General features: G+C 46.4%; 1 protein-coding gene across 1 annotated transcript; it reads right to left on the reverse strand.

Moving 5' to 3' along the window:
* Nucleotides 1-803: 803 nt before the first annotated feature.
* Nucleotides 804-16,826, reverse strand: LOC311137569 (B-cadherin-like; the record flags this gene model as incomplete). The annotated part of the gene is made up of 14 exons (XM_084172083.1): nucleotides 804-1,452; nucleotides 1,685-1,909; nucleotides 2,029-2,171; nucleotides 2,381-2,622; nucleotides 2,807-2,992; nucleotides 3,157-3,285; nucleotides 3,367-3,539; nucleotides 3,676-3,820; nucleotides 4,054-4,209; nucleotides 4,297-4,437; nucleotides 4,568-4,605; nucleotides 11,242-11,650; nucleotides 15,462-15,546; nucleotides 16,555-16,826. The coding sequence occupies 14 exons, from the start codon at nucleotides 16,824-16,826 to the stop codon at nucleotides 1,289-1,291; spliced, it is 2,508 nt and encodes an 835-aa protein (XP_084028209.1). The 3' UTR covers nucleotides 804-1,288.
* Between the last annotated feature and the right edge of the window lie 7,121 nt (nucleotides 16,827-23,947).

Below are 23,947 nucleotides of genomic sequence, written 5' to 3' on the forward strand. Positions count from 1 at the left end.
TCTCGGAAATTCTTGTTTGCTTTTAAAGTGGCAAGCAGCAGTTGTTAAATACATTTTTGGACATAATGATACCTACCCATTGATTCTTGAAGAATATAACCTTTCAATGCCTCATGAACTTATTTCAACTGTCGTACCCCATCAGAACCCAGAATATAAGCTTGTTTTACTCCAATGTTTTTCAACAAAGTAAATGTAAACAAACACTGTATAGCCTCAACATGGTTGAAACTATCATTTTGATACTGATTTTGTGTGCAGTTACTCCCTCTAGTGGCTTTGACTTGCTGACCAGCAGGGTCCTCGTTTATCTTGAACCTATGATATTGGTGTTAATATTACTAAATGCAGAGCAATGGAGCTCCTTGTAAAATGCTGCTGAAATCTCTGAATATTTGAGGGGAATACCAGAAATAAATACATGGCTATGTTCTGAGTGTTTGTAGATTAATTTGTGGAAAGCTTGTAGAAAAGGGGGCTCACTGAAAATTTGCTCAGTATAATTTACCCATACTCAAATGTAGCTTTCTAAATGAAACAGAAAATCAAGAAGTATATCTAAATGTTCAGCTGGCTAACTTAATGATCCTGCTTTATGGAACAGCCAGGACATTGGGAACTGATGTCCTACACAGTACACACAAAACAATAGGACATAAAACACTTCACTCCATGGTTCTGAAAGACTAAGCTATAGTAAAAGGCAAGAAGCAAATCAAGATTGTGTGTTGTATGGGAGGGCACTTTACCAATAGCAAGGAGACGCAGGTTTTATTGTACAAAGACAGAGCGAGACAAAAGGTGAGAATGAACCAAAAAGGCTTTATTCAATTTAGACCAGAAACAACATGCATAAAGCTCTCTGCAATCATGCAAATGATCATGTTCTCCATGGAAATAAAAAACAAGCAACCGTCATAACAATGGTAAAATAATTTCCCTAGGAAATGTATTCAAACCCACATTTGCCTTTAAATGTAAAAATGCATTAAATTATGCTTTTTATCATTGTTGTACACATCTAGCTCCAACATTTTGAAGTGACATTTTATTTTTAGAAAATTGTAATTAATTAAACTAAAAAACATGTCTTGACATAAGTAACTGCGACCCTTTGTCAGTACTTTGATGGGGAAATTATTGGCGAATTCAGCTGTGAATGTTTTGACTTATTTCTGACTTTGTGACTTACCCCTGATGTCAAATAAAGTGACAACCTTTGCAAAACAAGCAATCCAGCTCTGCTAGCTATAAAAACGCTAAGAAAATGTCAAAATGTTCATCTATGTCAGGGTCTAACACAGAAATCCCCCCAGGTCATGCACCTGTCCTCATTCATGGTGACGTGAATGACATGGTCTTGGTTCAGCCCGCCAGCATCAGTGACCGTCAGATCAATGTAGAAGTTTCTCTGCTCCCTCATGGCCTTGAATGTCAATTCAACCACAGTTCCTGGGACAGGAGAAAAAGGGGACATATTTCAACCTTGAATGTGAAGAATATGTTGATGTTGTCAAAAGAACATGCAGACAAAATGACATACTTGGTCTGTTGATATTATGAATAAAATTCAACAGACTAATGCAGAGTGAATATGTGAAAAGCAATGAACTGTGCACCTGCAGTGCAGTTTTGACACTAAAGGTTGCAAAACCATTAAAAGACGTGTCCCCCTATTTCTCACCTGTTTTGTCCATTTGGGCAGTGCAATATATCATGGACCCTTTCAGAAGTTCTACACTGAAGGGTTCAGCAAAGTTTGGGCCATCTCTGTCTGTCACCGCCAAATGCACTAGACGGGGGTCTTGGTTGCAGAGCTTCAACGGGGTGTCATCAATAGTCGGAGCATTGTCGTTTACATCTTCCAGTTCTATCAGAATGGTTCCAGTTGCAGTTGCAGGGATTTCATCTGATAACCCAAAGCAAGATACTTTTATCAAAAGGAGTAATGAAGAAGTCACAACTAAATCAACCTTGTTCCCAGGCTGAAGCCTGCTGGTGAACGATATTACAACGAAATCAAAATACCACTTTCGATTGCGAGAATGAGAACTCTGTATTTGCCATCTTTGACAAAGGGAGATTCTCTGTCCAGAGGGTGTTTGGTTTTGATCATTCCAGTCTCGCTGTTGATGTCCAGCCATTTAGCAGGATCTCTGTACATGCGATACCTAGAACATACAGTATATTGAGTTAAAACATCGCCATTCACAAGTCTTCTTGAAATCTTAATGCATATGCATCTGATTGTACTTCATCATAAAGTGCTTGTTATATAATTGAATTGACTTATCTGCATAATGTATCTCTCTCCATTTATATACCAGGGCCTCAACTCAATTTAATCAATTGCAGATAAAAGAAAGATTCATAAACTCACATGAGTTTATGTGCCATGATGTCTGGATCAATAGCTGTATACAGAACCAAGTCACTGTCCACTGGCAGGTGTTCAGATATGGAAACAACCTTTTCCACTGGGTCAAAGACAGGGGCTTCATTCAGATCCTCCACATTCACCTGGACTGTGGCAGTGGAGGTGGGCAGGCGGATGGCAAATGGGACCTCATTCTCCACAGTCACCAACAGGGTATAGCGATTGTTCTTCTCAAAGTCAAGGGGCTAAACGGGAACGAGATACAGCTAGGTTCATGACACAATGACAAAAACGTCAACAATTTTGTCAAATATTTGTATGGTTTGGCTTCTACGATGAAATTCAGACCTCGGTCAAATACATATTTGCTGTAACTCAGTTCCATTCACATACTCATCTGGAAAAAGAAACAAAAAACCAAGCAGGTACCTTGGCTGTAGTAATGATTCCTTCCAGTCTGCTAGGCCCGGTGTTAACAGTGAACAATCCACCTGGGTCTCCATCTACAATCCTGTACTCTGTGGCCCAGTTGGAAGAGTGTGGCTCATCTCCATCAATCACTGGCATTTTGACCACCAGAGCATTCACTTTATTCTCTGGGACAGACACCGTGTTCTGAAAAGAAAATACATTTTGAGAACATGTGAGAAGATGTGTTGTATGCCATTCATCAAGTTCATCATATTTTCCTCAAGTCAGACTCTTCAATCAAAATATTTCCCTCTTTATGTCACCTTTACTGTTTAATGATCAGTACTGTTTGCTGATTGTGCACTTACCGAAGACATCACAAATTGAGGAGCTATGTCATTGACGTCCGTTACCGTAATTATGGATTTTCCGAAAGATGTCAGACCATTTCCCTCCATATCAGCAGCTTGGATTTCCAAGGTATATTTTGGAATTTTCTGGAAAATGACACCAGATGGAGCATATTGAGAAATGTAGCGGTTAAGTTAAAATTGCATGCTAGTAGTATAGCCACTAACCTCTCTGACCAGTCCAGCAGCATTGACCAGAATCAAGCCTGTGACAGGGTTGATGACAAACATGTTGGGACTCGGCAGTTCAGGTTCTTGACTTATAATAGTGTATCTGACATCAGAATTGGCTGAGCCACGCTCATCTGCATCGGTGGCTGTTACCTTCATGACCTCAAAGCCTGAGAATAAAATATTTCAACATAATACATTATTTTCATGGATGACATCAAGAAAAAAATATATTGAATATTGATACATTACTTTTATCCTAAACCTCAGCTTATGATATCTGACTAAATGTTGACTGAGACACACCTGGTAGCGATGCATCAGGGACACTCCCTGTAAAAGCATCTTGGGTGAATACCGGCATGTGGTCATTCATATCAATTACTTTAACAATAATCTCCATGGGCATTTCTGCTTTACCCGAACCAACTGCAAAAGCATGAGCCACAAGCTAAAGGGGAAAAAATATAATCTTAATCAAAATAACACATGCATTCAAAGATCTAGAATTCAAAAGACAAAACACAAACAGACATTACCATATATTTGTCTTGTTTACAAACATTACCATATATTTGTCTTGTTTACAAACATTACCATATATTTGTCTTGTTTACAAACATTACCATATATTTGCCTTGTTTACAAACATTACCATATATTTGTCTTATTTACAAACTTTACTATATATTGGTCTTGTCTCTCTCTGTCCAAAGGCTTGGTCACATAGAGAACCCCAGAGTTTTTGTCCACAGTGAACAGTCCCACAGGGGGTTGATCTGCTCCAGGACCAGTGATGCTGTACTGGATCTTCACATCTTTATCATTGCTGGACCTGATCTGAATGTAAATATTAACAATGTTAAAACCAGAGCAAAATCCTGAACCAACCAGATTTCCTGCCAACATAAACCTACAATCACTCACCTGCACCATATACTTGGGGAAGGGGCCTCTGTCGTTCTCTGGGAAGTTAATGGGAGGAATGACCCAATCCCTTTTCCTTCTCACCAGACCTACCAAAGACTTTGAAAACTCCAGAACTGGAAGACTTGTAGGATATTTAGGCTGTCCGAAAAATATATTTACAAATTAGAAAGATAAGACCAGCCCAATGGCACTTATGCAGATGGATGACAACAATGATTAGTTATTGAGGAATGAAACGGACACTAAGTTGTAAGATCCACATTCTCACCTGAGAGACAATGCCAGCATCCTCATGCCCGAAACCCTCTGTGAGGAGATCAAATTAATATTAACACTTTTAAAGCAAACAATGCCACTACAGTATGTTGCTACTACTCTGCATAATGCATATTCAAATGATCTTGATTTGACAAATCTAATTTTTTTGCCAATATTCTAAACAGTAAAATAAGTCACCCTCAGTTTCTTCCCCTCCTGTCAGTGGATAGTCAAAGCCATTGCCTGACTTTAAAGTCTCAGACATTCTTCCCAGGGCCCAACCCTGAGGTTTGAAGGAAAACAAATATTGTAAAACATGATCTACACTTCCCTCCATATGTTATTGTACAGTGAAGTTAAACGTTTTTATTTGGCTCTACACTCCAGCCTTTTACATTTGAGAGATAATGTTTAATATTAAGCGACAGTACAGAATGCCAGCTTTTATTTGAGGATATTTTCATACACATCTGTTCCACCGTTTAAAAATGAAAGCACTTTATGTATCTAGTCCCTCCATTTGAAGAAGTCATAAGTATTTGGACAAATTCCTTTACAGTGAATTAGAGCAGTCAAAGTGACACTACAAACTTGATGGATGAATTTGAGGTGTCTTTTGGATAATGTTTTGCCCAATAGGAACTGAAAAATATGGCTAGGTTGTAGAATCGAAAGATCATTTAAATACGTGGGTGCTGGTTTTAGGCCGGTAGCAACCACCACAGGGTGTCCATCCAGAACACGAGGAACCAACATTTCAGTTTCAGGGGGTTTAATAAATGATCCACACACACACACACACACACACACACACACACACACACACACACACACACACACACACACACACACACACACACACACACACACACACACACACACACACACACACACACACACACACACACACACACACACACACACACACACACACACACACACACACACACACACACAACCAACACCACTCTGAAACTAATTGTGTCTGACAAGGATTGTGGTTCTGAAAACAAAGAGGTAAAACTTAGACTATAGCACTGATATGCATGACATGACTAACAAGCTAGAACAGGCTTGTGTATTAAAGAATAGGCTATACACTGTAGCAGGAAATGTGTGTTCACAGAGGCTATGGAACTTGTAGACATGGTAAACTTAGTAAATATACTAATGTAAACAGTGCAGTATTGTAAGTACATCTACAAAACACCAGCACACCCCTTTCCTGCAGTCAAATGGCCAAATCGCCCTCTAGTGGCCTCATGGGTGTAATGTTAATATTTTCATTATTTCATAATGAATACACAATGTTTCTGTATCAAATCAAATCACATTTTACTGGCCACATGCGCCGAATACAACAGGTGCAGACATTACAGTGAAATGCTTACTTACAGCCCTTAACCAACAGTGCATTTATTTTTAACAAAAAAGTAAAAATAAAACAACAACAAAAAAAGTGTTGAGAAAAAAAGAGCAGAAGTAAAATAAAATAACAGTAGGGAGGCTATATATACAGGGGGGTACCGGTGCAGAGTTAATGTGCGGGGGCACCGGCTAGTTGAGGTAGTTGAAGTAATATGTACATGTGGGTAGAGCTAAAGAGACTATGCATAAATAATTAACAGAGTACCAGCAGCGTAAAAGGATGGGGTGGGGGGGCAGTGCAAATAGTCCGGGTAGCCATGATTAGCTGTTCAGGAGTCTTATGGCTTGGGGGTAGAAGCTGTTGAGAAGTCTTTTGGACCTAGACTTGGCACTCCGGTACCGCTTGCCGTGCGGTAGCAGAGAGAACAGTCTATGACTAGGGTGGCTGGAGTCTTTGACAATTTTGAGGGCCTTCCTCTGACACCGCCTGGTATAGAGGTCCTGGATGGCAGGAAGCTTGGCCCCAGTGATGTACTGGGCCGTACGCACTACCCTCTGTAGTGCCTTGCGGTCGGAGGCCAAGCAGTTGCCATACCAGGCGGTGATGCAACCAGTCAGGATGCTCTCGATGGTGCAGCTGTAGAATTTTTAGAGGATCTGAGGACCCATGCCAAATCCTTTCAGTCTCCTGAGGGGGAATAGGCTTTGTCCTGCCCTCTTCACGACTGTCTTGGTGTGTTTGGACCATGATAGTTCGTTGGTGATGTGCACACCAAGGAACTTGAAGCTCTCAACCTGTTCCACTACAGCCCCGTCGATGAGAATGGGGGCGTGCTCAGTCCTCTTTTTTTTCCTGTAGTCCACAATCATCTCCTTTGTCTTGGTCACGTTGAGGGAGAGGTTGTTATCCTGGCACCACACGGCCAGGTCTCTGACCTCTTCCCTATAGGCTGCCTCATCGTTGTCGGTGATCAGGCCTACCACTGTTGTGTCGTCGGCAAACTTAATGATGGTGTTGGAGTCGTGCCTGGCCATGCAGTCATGGGTGAACAGGGAGTACAGGAGGGGACTGAGCACGCACCCCTGAGGGGCCCCCGTGTTGAGGATCAGTGTGGCAGATGTGTTGTTACCTACCCTTACCACCTGGGGGCGGCCTGTCAGGAAGTCCAGGATCTAGTTGCAGAGGGAGGTGTTTAGTCCCAGGATCCTTAGCTTAGTGATGAGCTTTGAGGGCACTATGGTGTTGAATGCTGAGCTGTAGTCAATGAATAGCATTCTCACGTAGGTGTTCCTCTTGTCCAGGTGGGAAAGGGCAGTGTGGAGTGCAATAGAGATTGCATCATCTGTGGATCTGTTGGGGCAGTATGAAAATTGGAGTGGGTCTAGGGTTTCTGGGATAATGCTGTTGATGTGAGCCATGACCAGCCTTTCAAAGCACTTCATGGCTACAGACGTCAGTGCTACGGGTCGGTAGTCATTTAAGCAGGTTATCTTAGAGTCCTTGGGCACGGGGACTATGGTGGTCTGCTTGAAACATGTTGGTATTACAGACTCAGTCAGGGACATGTTGAAAATGTCAGTGAAGACACTTGCCAGTTGGTCAGCACATGCTCGGAGTACACGTCCTGGTAATCCGTCTGGCCCTGCGGCCTTGTGAATGTTGACCTGCTTAAAAGTCTTACTCACATTGGCTACGGAGAGCGTGATCACATAGTCATCCGGAACAGCTGGTGCTCTCATGCATGCTTCAGTGTTGCTTGCCTCGAAGCGAGCATAGAAGTGGTTTAGCTCGTCTGGAAGTCTTGTGTCACTGGGCAACTCGCGGCTGTGCTTCCCTTTGTGGTCTGTAATCGTTTTCAAGCCCTGCCACATCCGACGAGTGTCAGAGCCAGTGTAGTACGATTCAATCTTAGTCCTGTATTGACTCTTTGCCTGTTTGATGGTTCGTCGGAGGGCATAGCGGGATTTCTTATAAGCGTCCGGGTTAGAGTCCCGCTCCTTGAAAGCGGCAGCTCTACCCTTTAGCTCAGTGCGGATGTTTCCTGTAATCCATGGCTTCTGGTTGGGGTATGTACGTACGGTCACTGTGAGGACGACATCATCGATGCACTTATTGATGAAGCCAGTGACTGATGTGGTGTACTCCTCAATGCTATCTGAAGAATCCCGGAGCATGTTCCAGTCTGTGCTAGCAAAACAGTCTTGTAGCTTAGCATCTGCGTCATCTGACCACTTTTTTATTAACCGAGTCACTGGTGCTTCCTGCTTTAGTTTTTGCTTATAAGCAGGAATCAGGAGGATAGAGTTATGGTCAGATTTGCCAAATGGAGGGCGAGGGAGAGCTTTGTATGCGTCTCTGTGTGTGGAGTAAAGATGGTCTAGAGTTTTTTTCCCTCTGGTTGCACATTTAACATGCTGGTAGAAATTAGGTAGAACGGATTTAAGTTTCCCTGCATTAAAGTCCCCGGCCACTACATTTACATTTTAGTCATTTAGCAGACGCTCTTATCCAGAGCGACGTACAGTTAGTGATTACATATTTTTTTTATACTGGCCCCCCGTGGGAATCGAAACCACAACCCTGGCGTTGCAAACGCCATGCTCTATCAACTGAGCTACATCCCTGCCGGCCATTCCCTCCCCTACCCTAGATGACGCTGGGCCAATTGTGCGCCGCCCATGAGTCTCCCGGTCGCGGCCGGCTGCGACAGAGCCTGGATTCGAAACAGGATCTCTAGTGGCACAGTTAGCACTGCGATGCAGTGCCTTAGAACACTGCGCCACTAGGAGCGCTGCATCTGGATGAGCATTTTCCTGTTGATTTATGGCCTTATACAGCTCATTCAGTGCAATCTTAATGCCAGCATTGGTTTGTGGTGGTAAATAGACAGCTATGAAAAATATAGATGAAAACTCTCTTGGTAAATAGTGTAGTCTACAGCTTATCATAAGATACTCTACCTCAGGCGAGCAAAACCTCGAGACTTCCTTAGTATTTGATTTTGTGCACCAGCTGTTGTTTACAAATATACACAGACCGCCACCCCTTGTCTTACCGGAGTCAGCCGTTCTATCCTGCCGATGTAGCGTATAGCCCGCTAGCTGTATGTTATCCATGTCGTCGTTCAGCCACGACTCGGTGAAACATAAGATATTACAGTTTTTTATGTCCCGTTGGTAGGATAACCGTAATCTTAGGTCATCCAATTTGTTCTCCAATGATTGAAGATTGGCTAATAGGATTGAGGGAGCGGCAGTTTACTCGCTCGCCGTCGGATCCTTACAAGGCACCCCGACCTACAGTGGGGAAAAAAAGTATTTAATTGCAAGTTCTCCCACTTAAAAATATGAGAGAGGCCTGTAATTTTCATCATAGGTACACGTCAACTATGACAGACAAAATGAGGAAAAAAAATCCAGAAAATCACATTGTAGGATTTTTAATGAATTTATTTGCAAATTATGGTGGAAAATAAGTATTTGGTCAATAACAAAAGTTTCTCAATACTTTGTTGTATACTCTTTGTTGGCAATGACACAGGTCAAACGTTTTCTGTAAGTCTTCATAAGGTTTTCACACACTGTTGCTGGTATTTTGGCCCATTCCTCCATGCAGATCTCCTCTAGAGCAGTGATGTTTTGGGGCTGTCGCTGGGCAACACGGACTTTCAACTCCCTCCAAAGATTTTCTATGGGGTTGAGATCTGGAGACTGGCTAGGCCACTCCAGGACCTTGAAATGCTTCTTACAAAGCCACTCCTTCTTTGCCCGGGCGGTGTGTTTGGGATCATTGTCATGCTGAAAGACCCAGCCACGTTTCATCTTCAATGCCCTTGCTGATGGAAGGAGGTTTTCACTCAAAATCTCACGATACATGGCCCCATACATTCTTTCCTATACACGGATCAGTCGTCCTGGTCCCTTTGCAGAAAAACAGCATGATGTTTCCACCCCCATGCTTCACAGTAGGTATGGTGTTCTTTGGATGCAACTCAGCATTCTTTGTCCTCCAAACACGACGAGTTGAGTTTTTACCAAAAAGTTATATTTTGGTTTCATCTGACCATATGACATTCTCCCAATCCTCTTCTGGATCATCCAAATGCACTCTAGCAAACTTCAGACGGGCCTGGACATGTACTGGCTTAAGCAGGGGGACACGTCTGGCACTTCAGGATTTGAGTCCCTGGCGGCGTAGTGTGTTACTGATGGTAGGCTTTGTTACTTTGGTCCCAGCTCTCTGCAGGTCATTCACTAGGTCCCCCCGTGTGGTTCTGGGATTTTTGCTCACCGTTCTTGTGATCATTTTGACCCCACGGGGTGAGATCTTGCGTGGAGCCCCAGATCGTGGGAGATTATCAGTGGTCTTGTATGTCTTCCATTTCCTAATAATTGCTCCCACAGTTGATTTCTTCAAACCAAGCTGCTTACCTATTGCAGATTCAGACCTGGTGCAGGTCTACAACTTTGTTTCTGGTGTCCTTTGACAGCTCTTTGGTCTTGGTCATAGTGGAGTTTGGAGTGTGACTGTTTGAGGTTGTGGACAGGTGTCTTTTATACTGATAACAAGTTCAAACAGGTGCCATTAATACAGGTAACGAGTGGAGGACAGAGGAGCCTCTTAAAGAAGAAGTTACAGGTCTGTGAGAGCCAGAAATCTTGCTTGTTTGTAGGTGACCAAATACTTATTTTCCACCATAATTTGCAAATAAATTCATTAAAAATCCTACAATGTGATTTTCTGGATTTTTTTTCTCAATTTGTCTGTCATAGTTGACGTGTACCTATGATGAAAATTACAGGCCTCTCTCATCTTTTTAAGTGAGAGAACTTGCACAATTGGTGGCTGACTAAATACTTTTTTTCCCCACTGTACGTCCACGATATCTCCGTCTCTTCCTCATGCGAATGACAGGGATTTGGACCTTGTCAGGTGTCTCTAGGATATCCTTCGCGGCCGCCTCGTTGAAGAAAAAATCTTCGTCCAATACGAGGTGAGTAATCGCTGTCCTGATATCCAGAAGCTATTTTTGGTTATAAGAGACGATGGCAGAAACATTATGTACAAAATAAATTACAAATAACGCGGAAAAACACACATAATAGTACAATTGGTTAGAGGGCTGTAAAACGGCAGCCATCTTCTCCGGCGCCGTTCAGATTTTATCAAACGGTTTTGTTATGTTTCAGTCTTCTGTGATGTATATAAAGTGTAATATTGGTGAACAGGGAACTGAGGGCTAAGATGCTCTGGACCTACTGGGACTATAGGGGCTATAGACTGAGGACCTAGTAGGACAGAGGGTGAGGTGTCACCTACGACAGGATACTGAACACCTCGGTGAGGAGGGTCCTCCACGGGGACGTCAGGCTGGTCTTCCACGGGGATGTCAGGCGGGTCCTCCACGGGGACGTCAGGCGGGTCCTCCACGGGGATGTCAGGCGGGTCCTCCACGGGGACGTCAGGCGGGTCCTCCACGGGGACGTCAGGCGGGTCCTCCACGGGGACGTCAGGCGGGTCCTCCACGGGGACGTCAGGCGGGTCTTCCACGGGGACGTCAGTAGGGTCTCCTAAGGCTGGAACTAGCAGGACACAGTTCAGAGGGGCTAGCATAAACCCCAAGACTTGGACAGGCAGGTCACACCAGGCAGAGATTGACAGGGCCTGGACAGCAGACATGGACCGAGCCACTGCAGCAGAGATTGGAGGGGGCTCCCAGGGCGTCTTTGGACAGCAGCAGGCTGGATGTCAAAGGTTGGACTAGGTGGTTCCCACCAGACAGGGACCAGAGAGGTCTGAGTGGCAGGGCTGGACTTGTTGCCTTCTGCAGCTGCAAGCAGGACTCCCACATTATGGACCAGCTGACATTCAGAGGCATCGGTTGAAGCACAGTGGTAGGGTGCTCTCCCAGGGTGAGCTCAGGTAGCTCCTCTGTTCATAGATAAGGCTGTAGGTCTTCCTGCTCCCGATCGGGCAGGGAGGTTTGGATTGATCTTGGGCACAGAAAAGGGGTCGTCAGAATCTCTGTCGCTGGAGACAGCGACGTCACCACTGTGGGAACCATTTGAGACTGCGGCAGTAGCTTGTTGTACCACGGTGGGGTGCTCCCCCAGGGTGAGCTCAGGTATCTCCTCTGTTCCTGGAGGAGACTGTGGAACCACTCTGGAGACTCCGTGGAAGGAGCTGGATGAAGCACAGAGGTGGGAGTGGCAAGCTGAGGCTCCATGGCAGGAGCGAGTGTAGTAGGCCCCACTACTATCTTGAACTCCATGGTCAAAGCAGGCTAGATCTTCACGGCTGGGGTCGGCTGGCGCACAGTGGTGGGGTGCTCCGCCAGGGTGAGCTCTGGTAGCTCTTCAGGCCTGGAGAAAGCTGTAGCACTACTGTGAGGGAGTCCATAGTAAGGGTTGGATCCGAGACCAGGGCTGATGGTGAAGCTCATGTGGAAGGGTCAAGTGACAACTGGCAGTGTCCTTCAGGTAAGTACTGGCAATGGTAGTCGGGTGGACTGTAGGAACCTTCCATCTTCCTGACTGCTTCAATGAGCTCATCTATCTCGTCACGCTGGCTGTGAGAACACAGTGCGGAACCCGGTGAATTTGCAACCGATGAAAAGGCTGAGGCTCTGTCCTCTATTCTGCTGGTCAGCCTGGGTGGGGACTTGGACCGGTGATGAGTCGTTGAAGGGGAAGATGGCCATTTTGAATGCAGAATGTCTCGAGTGCTCAAGAGAACCCTCTAGCTGCTCTCCCTCGTAGGAGTGGTATGTGGATGTGTGTGGTAGTCTGTTCCTTGACTCGTATCCAAGCCATAATTATCAAGAGATTGTGGCAGGTGAGCTGGTCGGCGAGGATGGATGACATCTTATGGAGGATCTTCTCTGTTAACTGGCATCCTTGGGCTGTAGCAGTTACTGGATCGGGCTCAAAAGGACCATGACAAATTGGTGGGAAACGTAGGTGCTGGTTTTAGGCCGGTAGCAACCACCACAGGGTGTCCATCCAGAACACGAGGAAACAGTATTTCAGTTTCAAGAGGTTTAATTAATTATCCACACTCACAAATCCAACACCACTCTGTCAGTAATTGTGTCTTAAGAATGATTGTGGTTCTGAAAACAAAGAGGTAAAACTTAGACTAAAGCACTGATATGCATGACATGACTAACAATAATAATAATAATAAATAATAATAATAATAAGCCATTTAGCAGACGCTTTTATCCAAAGCGACTTACAGTCATGTGTGCATAAATGTTTTACGTATGGGTGGTCCCGGGGATCGAACCCACTACCCTGGCGTTACAAGCACCATGCTCTACCAATTGAGCTACAGAGGAACACTAGCACAGGCTTGTATATAACAGCACAGGCTATACCACTGTAGCAGGAAATGTGTGTTCACATGGCAATAACCTACACAGGCTATGGAACTTGTAGAAATATTAAATATACTAATGTAAACAATGCAGTATTGTAAAGACGTCTACACAACATTAACACATTAACCATGAAAGATATACACAGAAAATTGCCTAGCAGCACACATGAGAAATGCGGTTAATCGCTAACAGGAATGCTAAATACTAATGCATTCTGAATGGAAAATCTAATGCTAACGCTAGCGGGAGCATGAGCTAGCTAACAAGCTCCACATAAATGGTGATTACAACAATAGGCAATCTTGAGCTCCGAAAACAACAAAACATAAACATCTTAAGGCACTTACTTTTAGATGCACGCACAGTAAAATATCAGACAACAAATGTGTTGTGACCACAGGAGGCAGAGTAGTAGGAGTCCTCGTCAGGGTAGGGAAAGCATGTTTCTGACATCTGGCCTGCCCCTGCTGGGGTCCTCCACTGAATGTCCCGGCAATTCTACTGTTGATAGGCTGACATAATACTGATTGGTGTGACCTTGACCAATAAGACCTAAAAGAAGTTGGGTCTTGTGAATTAGGAGACTAGGAGCTGGCCGTTTTTACAGGAACTGAATGGTGAATAATGTTTTGTGCCATTTTGGAGTCCATTTTATTGTAAGTAAGAATATAATAGTTTCTGAATACTTCTACATTCATGTGGATGCTACCAGGATTATGGATAATTATGAATGAATCGTAAATTAGAAAAAGGTTACAGAGGCACAAGGATCATACCCCCCCCCAAAATGCTTATCTACCCTGTTATTGGTAATGATGAGAGGTTAGCATGTTTTGTTGTAGCCTCTGAAAGGCATCTTACTCATCATTATTCATGATTTATTCATGATTTTTCTTAATCATGGCATTATCAGGACTTATTTTGAAATGTTCAGAAACATCTTAGAAGGAAATTATTCCAGTCACCATTTACAGTTAAGTTCCTATTGTGCAAAACATAACCCAAAACACAACAAAAACAAACTGCAAACGCATCCAACAAGTTTGTAGAGTCTCAAGCTTGATGTAGTCATTGTGTTCATGGAATATGGGACCAAATACTAAACTTTTGACTATTTTGATACACTATAAGGGAATTTGTCCAAATACTTATGACTTACTCACATGGCGGGGACTAGACAAATAAAGTGCTTTCTGTTCTAAACTGTAAAACAGATGTGTATAAAAGAAAAACTCAAATAAAAGGTGACATTCTGTACTGTCGCCTCATATGACACATTTGATCTCAAATCCAAAATGCTGTAGTCTAGAGCCTAATTTGAATTTTATATTCAATGTCCAAAAACATATGTAGGGGAGTGTACTTCACATGTCACACCAAAGAGGTACAGTATATGATATCATATACATGCATCTTCATATTTATAAATGTTGTTGTAAAGTATACACGCACAAGATATTGGATCATGCACTTGTTTGCCCCACATTCAGAAAAGAGTAAGAACTTCTCATCAACCAGTTTTGCATTCAGTGTCAGTTTGTCACGCCACAACTTCCTGATCAAAACTAGAAGTGACACTCTTCAAAAGACCACATGGTTATGAAGAATGATTGCATTGAGACTGAAAGATAAATTGCAAAACTATCACTACCACAGCATTGGAAACTACTTAGATTTGATCACTATGCTTTCAACCATTTTTAAAAGCATAACCAAATTCCAATGGAAATGTCTGATTTTTGGTTCAGTTGTCACCCAAATGTCTATCACTGCGCTTTCAACCATTTTAAAAGTACAGAAAAGTTCAAATGGGAATACAATGTCAGATATAATGTATATTTATACAACAGATTAATGTGTTATTACTGTGCTTCATCTAATAGCAGAACCAAATGATCTGGATTGGACAACCCTCTGTAGCGCCATGCGATCGAGGCCGGTGCTACTGTCATACCAAGCAGTGATGCAGCCAGTCAATATGCTCTCAATGGTACAGCTGTAGAACCTTTTCAGGATTTGAGGGCCCATGCCAAACTTTTTCAACCTCCTGAGGGGGACGAGGCACTGTCGCGCCTTCTTCACGACTGTGTGTTTGTTTTTAGACCATTTTAAGTCTTTAGTGATTTGGACACCGAGGAACTTGAAGCTGTCTACCTGCTCAGCTGCCGCCCCGTCGATGTGGATGGGGGTGTGCTTGCCCCCCAATTTCCTGTAGTCCACGATCAGCTCCTTGGTCTTGCTGACGTTAAGGGAGAGGTAGTTGTTTCGGCACCACACTGCCAGGTCACTGACCTCCTCCCTGTAGGCTGACTCATCGTCGCCGGTGATCAGGCCTACCACCATCGTGCCGTCAGCAAACTTGATAATGGTGTTGGAGTCGTGCGTGGCCACACAGTTGTGGGTGAACAGGGAGTACAGGAGGGGATTAAGCACACACCCCTGTGGGGCCCCTGTGTTAAGGCTCAGCGTGGGGAGGTGATGTTGCCTACCCTCACCACCTGGGGTCGGCCTGTCAGGAAGTCCAGGATCCAGTTGCAGAGGGAGGTGTTTAGACCCAGAGTCCTAAGCTTGGTGACAAGCTTGGAGGGGATAATGGTGTTGAACGCTGAACTGTAGTCAATGAACAGGATTCTCACAGCATTCTCACAACAGCATTCTCACAGCATTCTCATCTTACCTAGGTGGGTGAGAGTAGTGTGCAGAGCAATTGAGATTGCATCATCTATGGATCTGTTGGGGCGGTATGCACATTGGAATGGGTCTGGGGTGGCTGGGATGGTGGAGTTAATGTGTGCCATAACCAGTCTTTCAAAGCACTTCATGATTACAGAAGTGAGTGCTACAGGGCGGTAGTCATTGTGTCATGAAGCCTTAGAGTTCTTAGGAACAGGGATGATTGTGGTCATCTTAAAACGTGAGGATTACAGACTGGGACAAGGAGAGGTTGAAAATTACCGTGAATATGCCTATCAGCTGTTCTGCGCATGCTAATTAAAAGACCCTTCTCACGTCAGCCTCGGAGAGCGAGATCACCCAGTTCTCTGGGTCAGTGACGGCCCTCACACCCGGCTCGATGTTGTTGTTGTCAAAGCGTGCATGAAATGTATTGAGTTTGTCTGTTGGAGAGGCATCACGGGGCAGATCACGGTTGGGTCTTCCTTTGTAATCCGTAACAGACTGTAGCCCCTGCCACATGCGGCGGGTGTCGGAGCCTGTGTAATATGATTCCACCTTAATCCTATATTGCCCTTTTACTCGTTTGATGACTCTGCAGCGGTCATAGCGGGCCTTCTTGTACTTATTCCTGTCTTTGGCCATAGCATCAGAGTTGTCTACGATAGCTCTGTGTGTGGTAGCCCTTGTCTTTAGTTTAGCGCCAACCTCTGTGTTAATCCAGGGCTTTTGATTGGGGGAGCAGCGAACCCTCACTGTGGGTACAATGTCACCGATGCATTTTCTAATGAAGCCGGTGACTGAGGTGGTTAGCTCGTCAATGTTATCGACGTAGTCTCGAAACATATTCCAATCAGCGCTAGCAAAGCATTCCTGAAGCATACCCTCTAGTTTGGGTGACCATTTCTCAACGGAGCGAATAGGCTCTATGCACGCATCACTTCCGCATTGGCGTAAGGATGCTTGGGCATTTCCGGTTACTGGAAAAAAACATTAGACAGTGACAGTAGACCGTTATGATGGCAGAGATGACGTTTACAAGGTGTTTGCTGGAGTTGCCTAAAGTATCTGTTAATGATATACGGAGGGTCGTCCGGACATCCAGTACGACACCACGTAGCAAACTGGATAAAGGCTTCAAATTTTACGTTTCTTCTTTTCTTTGCAACTTTGAAGGTAATATGCTAACGCTAGCTAGCCTGAGCTAGAAGCCTTGCTTTGGTGTTTTAAGTCATGACTCCATCCTGCTTCAGGTTAATCATGCTTTAAATAAAGTTGAATCATGTGTATATACCTCTCACTACATGTGTTTGTACTTTTATGAAAGTATAAGGTAAAAACAGGGCTAGAAATGAGATCTCTGTGAGAGCCCGCTGCTACCGCCCAATGAAGAAACTAAAGCCACCACACCAGCTGAGAGTAGGACTAGATTAAGTGACACGTTCAAAGTTCTGTTGAACTTGTTCAAGGTTCCGTTCAACACATGTTTTACTCGTTTAATGTTACCACAGCTTTGATTGCCATTGCTAAGAGAACACTTTAGAACTTTAGTGGTTTTCACGATAGCTGAACAGTGGTAGCCTAATACAGACCAGGGTAGCTGAGTGGGAATTGCCATGCTTTGTTGTTGGGTCTGTTGTAAACAAATTGGAGTTGGGTTTGAAATGTAAACAATAATGAGATTACTAATTTTTCCTGACTTGATGACAGTAACATATTCCACTCAGCTATTCTTCAAACTGCTGATGTTCTACTCAAAACTGTCCTGTCATCTTTACTTCTTTCTTTATAAACATATGGCCCAACTTCCTTGCTTTTGTACTTGATGTTTCTACTTTTCAAGAGGAATTAGGAGCAAAACCTTCACTCTACTGTGTTATTGGTACTAGGCTACAATGTTACACCTCTCACCTACTGCTCTGCCAATACTGTTTGAAGGTAGGTAAATGGCACAAGACAATAGGTAAGTGGTGGGAGACAGTATAGCCAATTGGTGCAAGACAGTAGGAAAGTGATGCAGAAAGCACAAAAGTGACACGAGACAGTAGATAAGTTGCGTACACCAGTAAAAAGTAGAAAGAACCACTTTTTCTCCTACTCCTGCTGCTGTAGACCCTCGTCTTTCAAAACCCATTAAATTATGCTTCTGTGTATTTCAGATGACATTGCGTGATTCACAGCCAGTTGTGCTTGTTAAAAGCTACTGTTCCTGTGTGGCTGGGTGTGGGATATGCAATCATTTGGTTGCATTACTATATCAGACTGCCCATTACTCTGAATGTGGCATGTCTGTCGTCCCTCCTGTACTTTCGTGCACTGAAACAGAGCAGAAGTGGCATAAACCACGAACAATGGTTTGATTGCCCCCCATTTGCCCCCCATTTATCCTCAGAGTTCGTACTGCTTGGTGACCTAAATTGGGATATGCTTAACACCCCGGCCATCCTACAATCCAAACTAGATGCCCTCAATCTCACACAAATTATCAACGAACCTACCAGGTACAACCCTAAATCCGTAAACATGGGTACCCTCATAGATATCATCCTGACTAACTTACCCTCTAAATACACCTCCGCTGTCTTCAACCAGGATCTCAGCGATCACTGCCTTATTGCCGGCGTCCGTAACGGGTCCGCGGTCAAACGACCACCCCTCATCACTGTCAAACGCTCCCTAAAACACTTTAGCGAGCAGGCCTTCCTAATTGACCTGGCCCAGGTATCCTGGATGGACATAGATCTCATTCCGTCAGTAGAGGATGCCTGGTTGTTCTTTAAAAGTAATTTCCTCTCAATCTTAAATAAACATGCCCCATTCAAAAAATACAGAACTAAGAACAGATATAGCCCCTGGTTCTCCTCAGACTTGACTGCCCTTGACCAGCACAAAAACATCCTGTGGCGTACTGCATTAGCATCAAATAGCCCCCCCGATATGCAACTTTTCAGGGAAGTTAGGAACCAATATACACAAGCAGTCAGGAAAGCAAAGGCTAACTTTTTCAAACAGAAATTTGCATCCTGTAGCACTAACTCCAAAAAGTTTTGGGACACTGTAAAGTCCATGGAGAATAAGAGCACTTCCTCCCAGCTGCCCACTGCACTGAGGCTAGGAAACACTATCACCACCGATAAATCTACAATAATCGAGAATTTCAACAAGCATTTTGCTACGGCTGGCCATGCTTTCGACCTGGCTACCACTACCCCGGCCACCAACTCTGCACCCTCCGCTGCAACTTGCCCATGCCCGCCCCCCGCTTCTCCTTCACAAAAATTCAGACAGCTGATGTTCTGAAAGAGCTGCAAAATCTGGACCCCTACAAATCAGCTGGGCTAGACAATCTGGACCCTTTCTTTCTAAAACTAGCCGCCGAAATTGTCGCAACCCCTATTACTAGCCTGTTCAACCTCTCTTTCATAACGTCTGAGATCCCCAGAGATTGGAAAGCTGCCGCGGTCATCCCCCTCTTCAAAGGGGGTGACACTCTAGATCCAAACTGTTACAGACCTATATCCATCCTGCCCTGCCTTTCGAAAGTATTTGAAAGCCAAGTTAACAAACAGATCACCGACCATTTCGAATCCCACCGTACCTTCTCCGCTATGCAATCCGGTTTCCGAGCTGGTCATGTGTCACGGCTTCGGCCGAGGCTGCCTCTCTTCCTTGCTCGGGCAGGCTTCGGCGTTCGTTTTCTCCGGAATACTAGCTGCCACCGTTGCATGTTTCTATGTTCGTTTGCTTTTGTCTGTTTGTTGTGACACCTGTTATCGTTTAGTGTAATTAGTGTCCTATAAGTTTCTCGTTGTGTTTGTCTAGTGTTGTGTGTGATTGATTTATTTCTGTCGTGTGTTTGCTTGTAGGAATTACTTATTCGCTCGGTTGAGCTTTACTCCACTGTGTTGGAGCGTTTTACGCACCTGTGTAGTGCGCCTTTTGTTTTGTCGCCTACGTGCGTAGTTTCGCCTTCGGGCAAGTTTGTTCTATTTTTCCTTGTTGGAAATTTCACTAAAATCTTTTGGACTATACTTCGGTGTCCTGCGCTTGATTCCACCACTACACCCACCTACAGCATTACTGACAAAATCACACACCATCAAGAATGGAATCAGCAGGAGCCGCAGCAGCCCAGGCGACGCTGGAGGACAGGGTCCGTGAACAGAGTGACCAGATCCTGCAGATGGGGTCCGCACTGCAGGAGGTGATCACCACCATCCGAGGCTGGGGGACTCCTCCACCGCCATCCTCTCTGCCAGCACCATCAGCAAGTCAGCCCATTCCCGCTCCGGAACCCAGAGGAGTTCGACTCTCGCTCCCGAGGGCCTACGATGGGACCGCGGCCGGGTGTCAGGGATTCCTTCTCCAGGTGGAGCTTTACCTGGCCACCGTGCACCCGGCGCCCTCGGGACATGAGAGCGTGTCCGCCCTGATCTCCTGCCTTTCCGGGAAGGCGTTGGAATGGGCGAACGCAGAGTGGAGGAGGATCGACGCGAACACCATCACCTACGACGAGTTCTCCCGCCGCTTCAGGGCGGTGTTTGACCATCCCCCGGAGGGGAAAGCGGCGGGGGAGCGTCTGGTCTTCCTCCGGCAGGGGAAGAGGAGTGCCCAGGAGTTCGCCTTAGAATTCCGTACTCTAGCGGCGGATGCAGGGTGGAATGAGCGGGCTCTCATCGATCACTACAGATGTAGTCTACGCGAGGACGTCCGTAGGGAGCTGGCCTGTAGGGACACCAGCCTCTCTTTCGACCAGTTGGTCGACATGTCCATCAGGCTGGATAACCTGCTAGCTACCCGCGGACGTTCCGAGGGGGGTCCGTCCATTTCACCCTCCAGCGCCTCCGAGCCGTGCCCCATGGAGCTCGGGGGCGCTGGCGCTAGAGAGAGGAGGGGTCGGCTTACGAGGGGGTCCATCTCCTGCACCAACTGTGGTCGGGGAGGACACACCGCGGCTAGGTGCTGGGGATGGCCTCCTAGGGGAGAGGACGACAGGTCCCGCACTGGGGAGTCCTTCCAGGTGAGTAGGCGCCCCACTCACCCAGAGCTCTCTGTTGCACATTTCTGTATACCTGTGCGTTTTCCACAGGTAGCACCTCATTCCCAGCATAAGGCGCTGGTAGATTCAGGCGCGGCTGGGAATTTTGTTGATAAGAAGTTTTGTTTAGCCTTAGGGATTCCCCTTCTCCCTGTTGATGTCCCTTTCCCCGTTCATGCCCTAGATAGCCGTCCGTTGGGTGCGGGCTTGATCAGGGAGGTCACTGCGCCACTTAGGATGTGTGCGCAGGGGGGTCATCAGGAGATGATTCAGCTATTTCTGATCGACTCGCCTGCGTATCCGGTGGTGCTGGGCATGCCCTGGTTGAGTACCCATAACCCATCTATTTCGTGGCAGGAGAGGGCTCTGATGGAGTGGTCTGCCCAGTGTGTGGGTCGATGTTTAGGCGTTTCCGTAGGGGCTACCTCGGTGGAGAGTCCAAACCAGGTGCCCGCATTGCACGTTCCCCCTGAGTATGGGGATTTGGCTATTGCGTTTAGTAAGTCGAGGGCGACGCGGTTGCCGCCCCATAGGCAGGGGGATTGTGCGATAGACCTCCAGGCAGGAGCTGCGCTCCCACGGAGCCATGTGTATCCTCTGTCTCAGGAGGAGAAGAAAGCTATGGAGACTTACATAGACGAATCTCTGAGACAAGGATACATACGGCCTTCCACTTCCCCTGCGTCCTCGAGTTTCTTTTTTGTGAAGAAAAAGGATGGTGGGTTACGCCCGTGCATCGATTACCGTGGTCTCAATCAGATCACGGTGAAGTACAGTTATCCACTCCCGCTGATTGCGACCATGACTGAGTCATTGCATGGGGCGCGTTTCTTCACTAAATTAGATCTCAGGAGCGCGTACAACTTGGTGCGCATCAGGGAGGGCGATGAATGGAAGACAGCCTTTAGTACCACCTCGGGCCATTACGAGTATCTTGTCATGCCATACGGGTTGATGAACGCTCCGTCAGTTTTCCAATCATTCGTGAATGAGATCTTCAGGGACATGCAGGGGCAGGGGGTGGTTGTGTACATAGATGACATTCTCGTGTACTCGCCTACCCGAGTCGAGCATGTGGCCCTGGTGCGCAGAGTGTTGCGGAGGCTGGTGGAGCACGACCTGTATGTTAAGGCAGAGAAGTGTCTGTTTTTCCAGGAGTCGGTCTCCTTTTTGGGGTATCAGTTGTCTGCGTCAGGGGTTAAGATGGAGGTAGACCGGGTGTCAGCCGTGCGTAATTGGCAAACACCAACCACTGTGAAGGAGGTGCAGCAGTTTTTGGGGTTTGCGAATTACTACCGGAGGTTTATCCGGGGTTTTGGACAGGTGGCAGCTCCCATCACGTCTCTTTTGAAGGGGGGTCCGGTGCGTCTGCAGTGGTCGGCCGAGGCGGACAGGGCGTTTGGGAGGCTGAAGGACCTGTTTACCTCGGCCCCAGTGCTGGCGCATCCGGATCCCTCTTTGCCATTTCAGGTAGAGGTGGACGCGTCAGAGGCCGGTATAGGAGCCGTGCTTTCACAACGGTCAGGCGCGCCACCTAAACTCCGCCCCTGTGCTTTTTATTCCAAGAAGCTCAGTCCGGCGGAGCGAAACTATGACGTAGGGGACAGGGAGCTGTTAGCCGTGGTACAGGCCCTAAAGGTGTGGAGGCACTGGCTTGAGGGGGCTCAATACCCTTTCCTCATTTTGACGGACCACCGTAACCTGGAGTACATCCGGGCAGCGAGGAGGCTGAACCCTCGCCAGGCAAGATGGAATATGTTTTTGACCCGGTTTACATTTAAGATCACGTACATCCCTGGGTCACAGAACGGTAAGGCAGATGCACTGTCTCGGCGGTATGACACGGAGGAGAGGTCCGTGGAGCCCACGCCCATACTGCCGGAGTCGTGTCTGGTGGCACCGGTAGTGTGGGAGGTCGATGCTGAACTCGAGCGGGCGTTACGCACCGACCCTAGTCCACCGCAATGCCCGGAGGGTCGGAAGTACGTTCCGCTCGAGGTTCGGGATCGATTGATCTATTGGGCTCACACGTCACCCTCCTCTGGACACCCTGGTATCGGCCGGACAGTGCACTGTCTTAGTGCCAAGTACTGGTGGCCCACGTTGGCGAGGGATGTGAGGGTTTATGTTTCCTCCTGCTCGGTGTGCGCCCAGTGTAAGGTGCCTAGACATCTGCCTAGGGGTAAGTTACTACCCCTGCCCGTTCCACAACGACCATGGTCTCACCTCTCGGTGGATTTCCTTACTGACCTTCCTCCTTCACAGGGGAATACCACTATACTGGTCGTTGTGGACCGGTTTTCTAAGGCCTGTCGTTTGCTCCCCATGCCGGGCCTTCCTACTGCCCTGCAAACTGCCGAAGCACTATTCACCCATGTGTTCCGGCACTACGGGGTACCCGAGGATATTGTGTCTGATCGAGGTCCCCAATTTACCTCCAGGGTCTGGAGAACCTTTATGGAGAGGTTGGGGGTCTCGGTGAGCCTCACCTCGGGTTACCACCCGGAGAGTAATGGGCAGGTGGAACGCGTGAACCAGGATGTGGGTAGGTTTCTTAGAACATACTGCCAGGACCGGCCGGAGGAGTGGGCAAGGTACGTTCCCTGGGCCGAGATGGCCCAGAATTCCCTACGCCATTCCTCCACTAACCTAACCCCTTTTCAATGTGTGTTAGGTTACCAGCCGGTTCTGGCACCTTGGCAGCAGAGCCAGATCGAGGCTCCTGCGGTGGATGAGTGGGCGCGGCGCTCGGAGGAGACATGGAACGCTGCACACGTCCACCTGCAGCGGGCCCTCCGTCGTCATAAGGCGAGCGCCGATCTCCACCGCAGTGAGGGACCGGTGTACGCACCTGGTGATCGAGTCTGGCTCTCTACCAGAAACCTGCCCCTCCGCCTGCCCTGTCGGAAACTGGGTCGGCGGTTTGTAG

This window comes from Coregonus lavaretus (assembly GCF_964263955.1).
Source record: "Coregonus lavaretus genome assembly, chromosome: 11".
NCBI lineage: Eukaryota > Metazoa > Chordata > Actinopteri > Salmoniformes > Salmonidae > Coregonus > Coregonus lavaretus.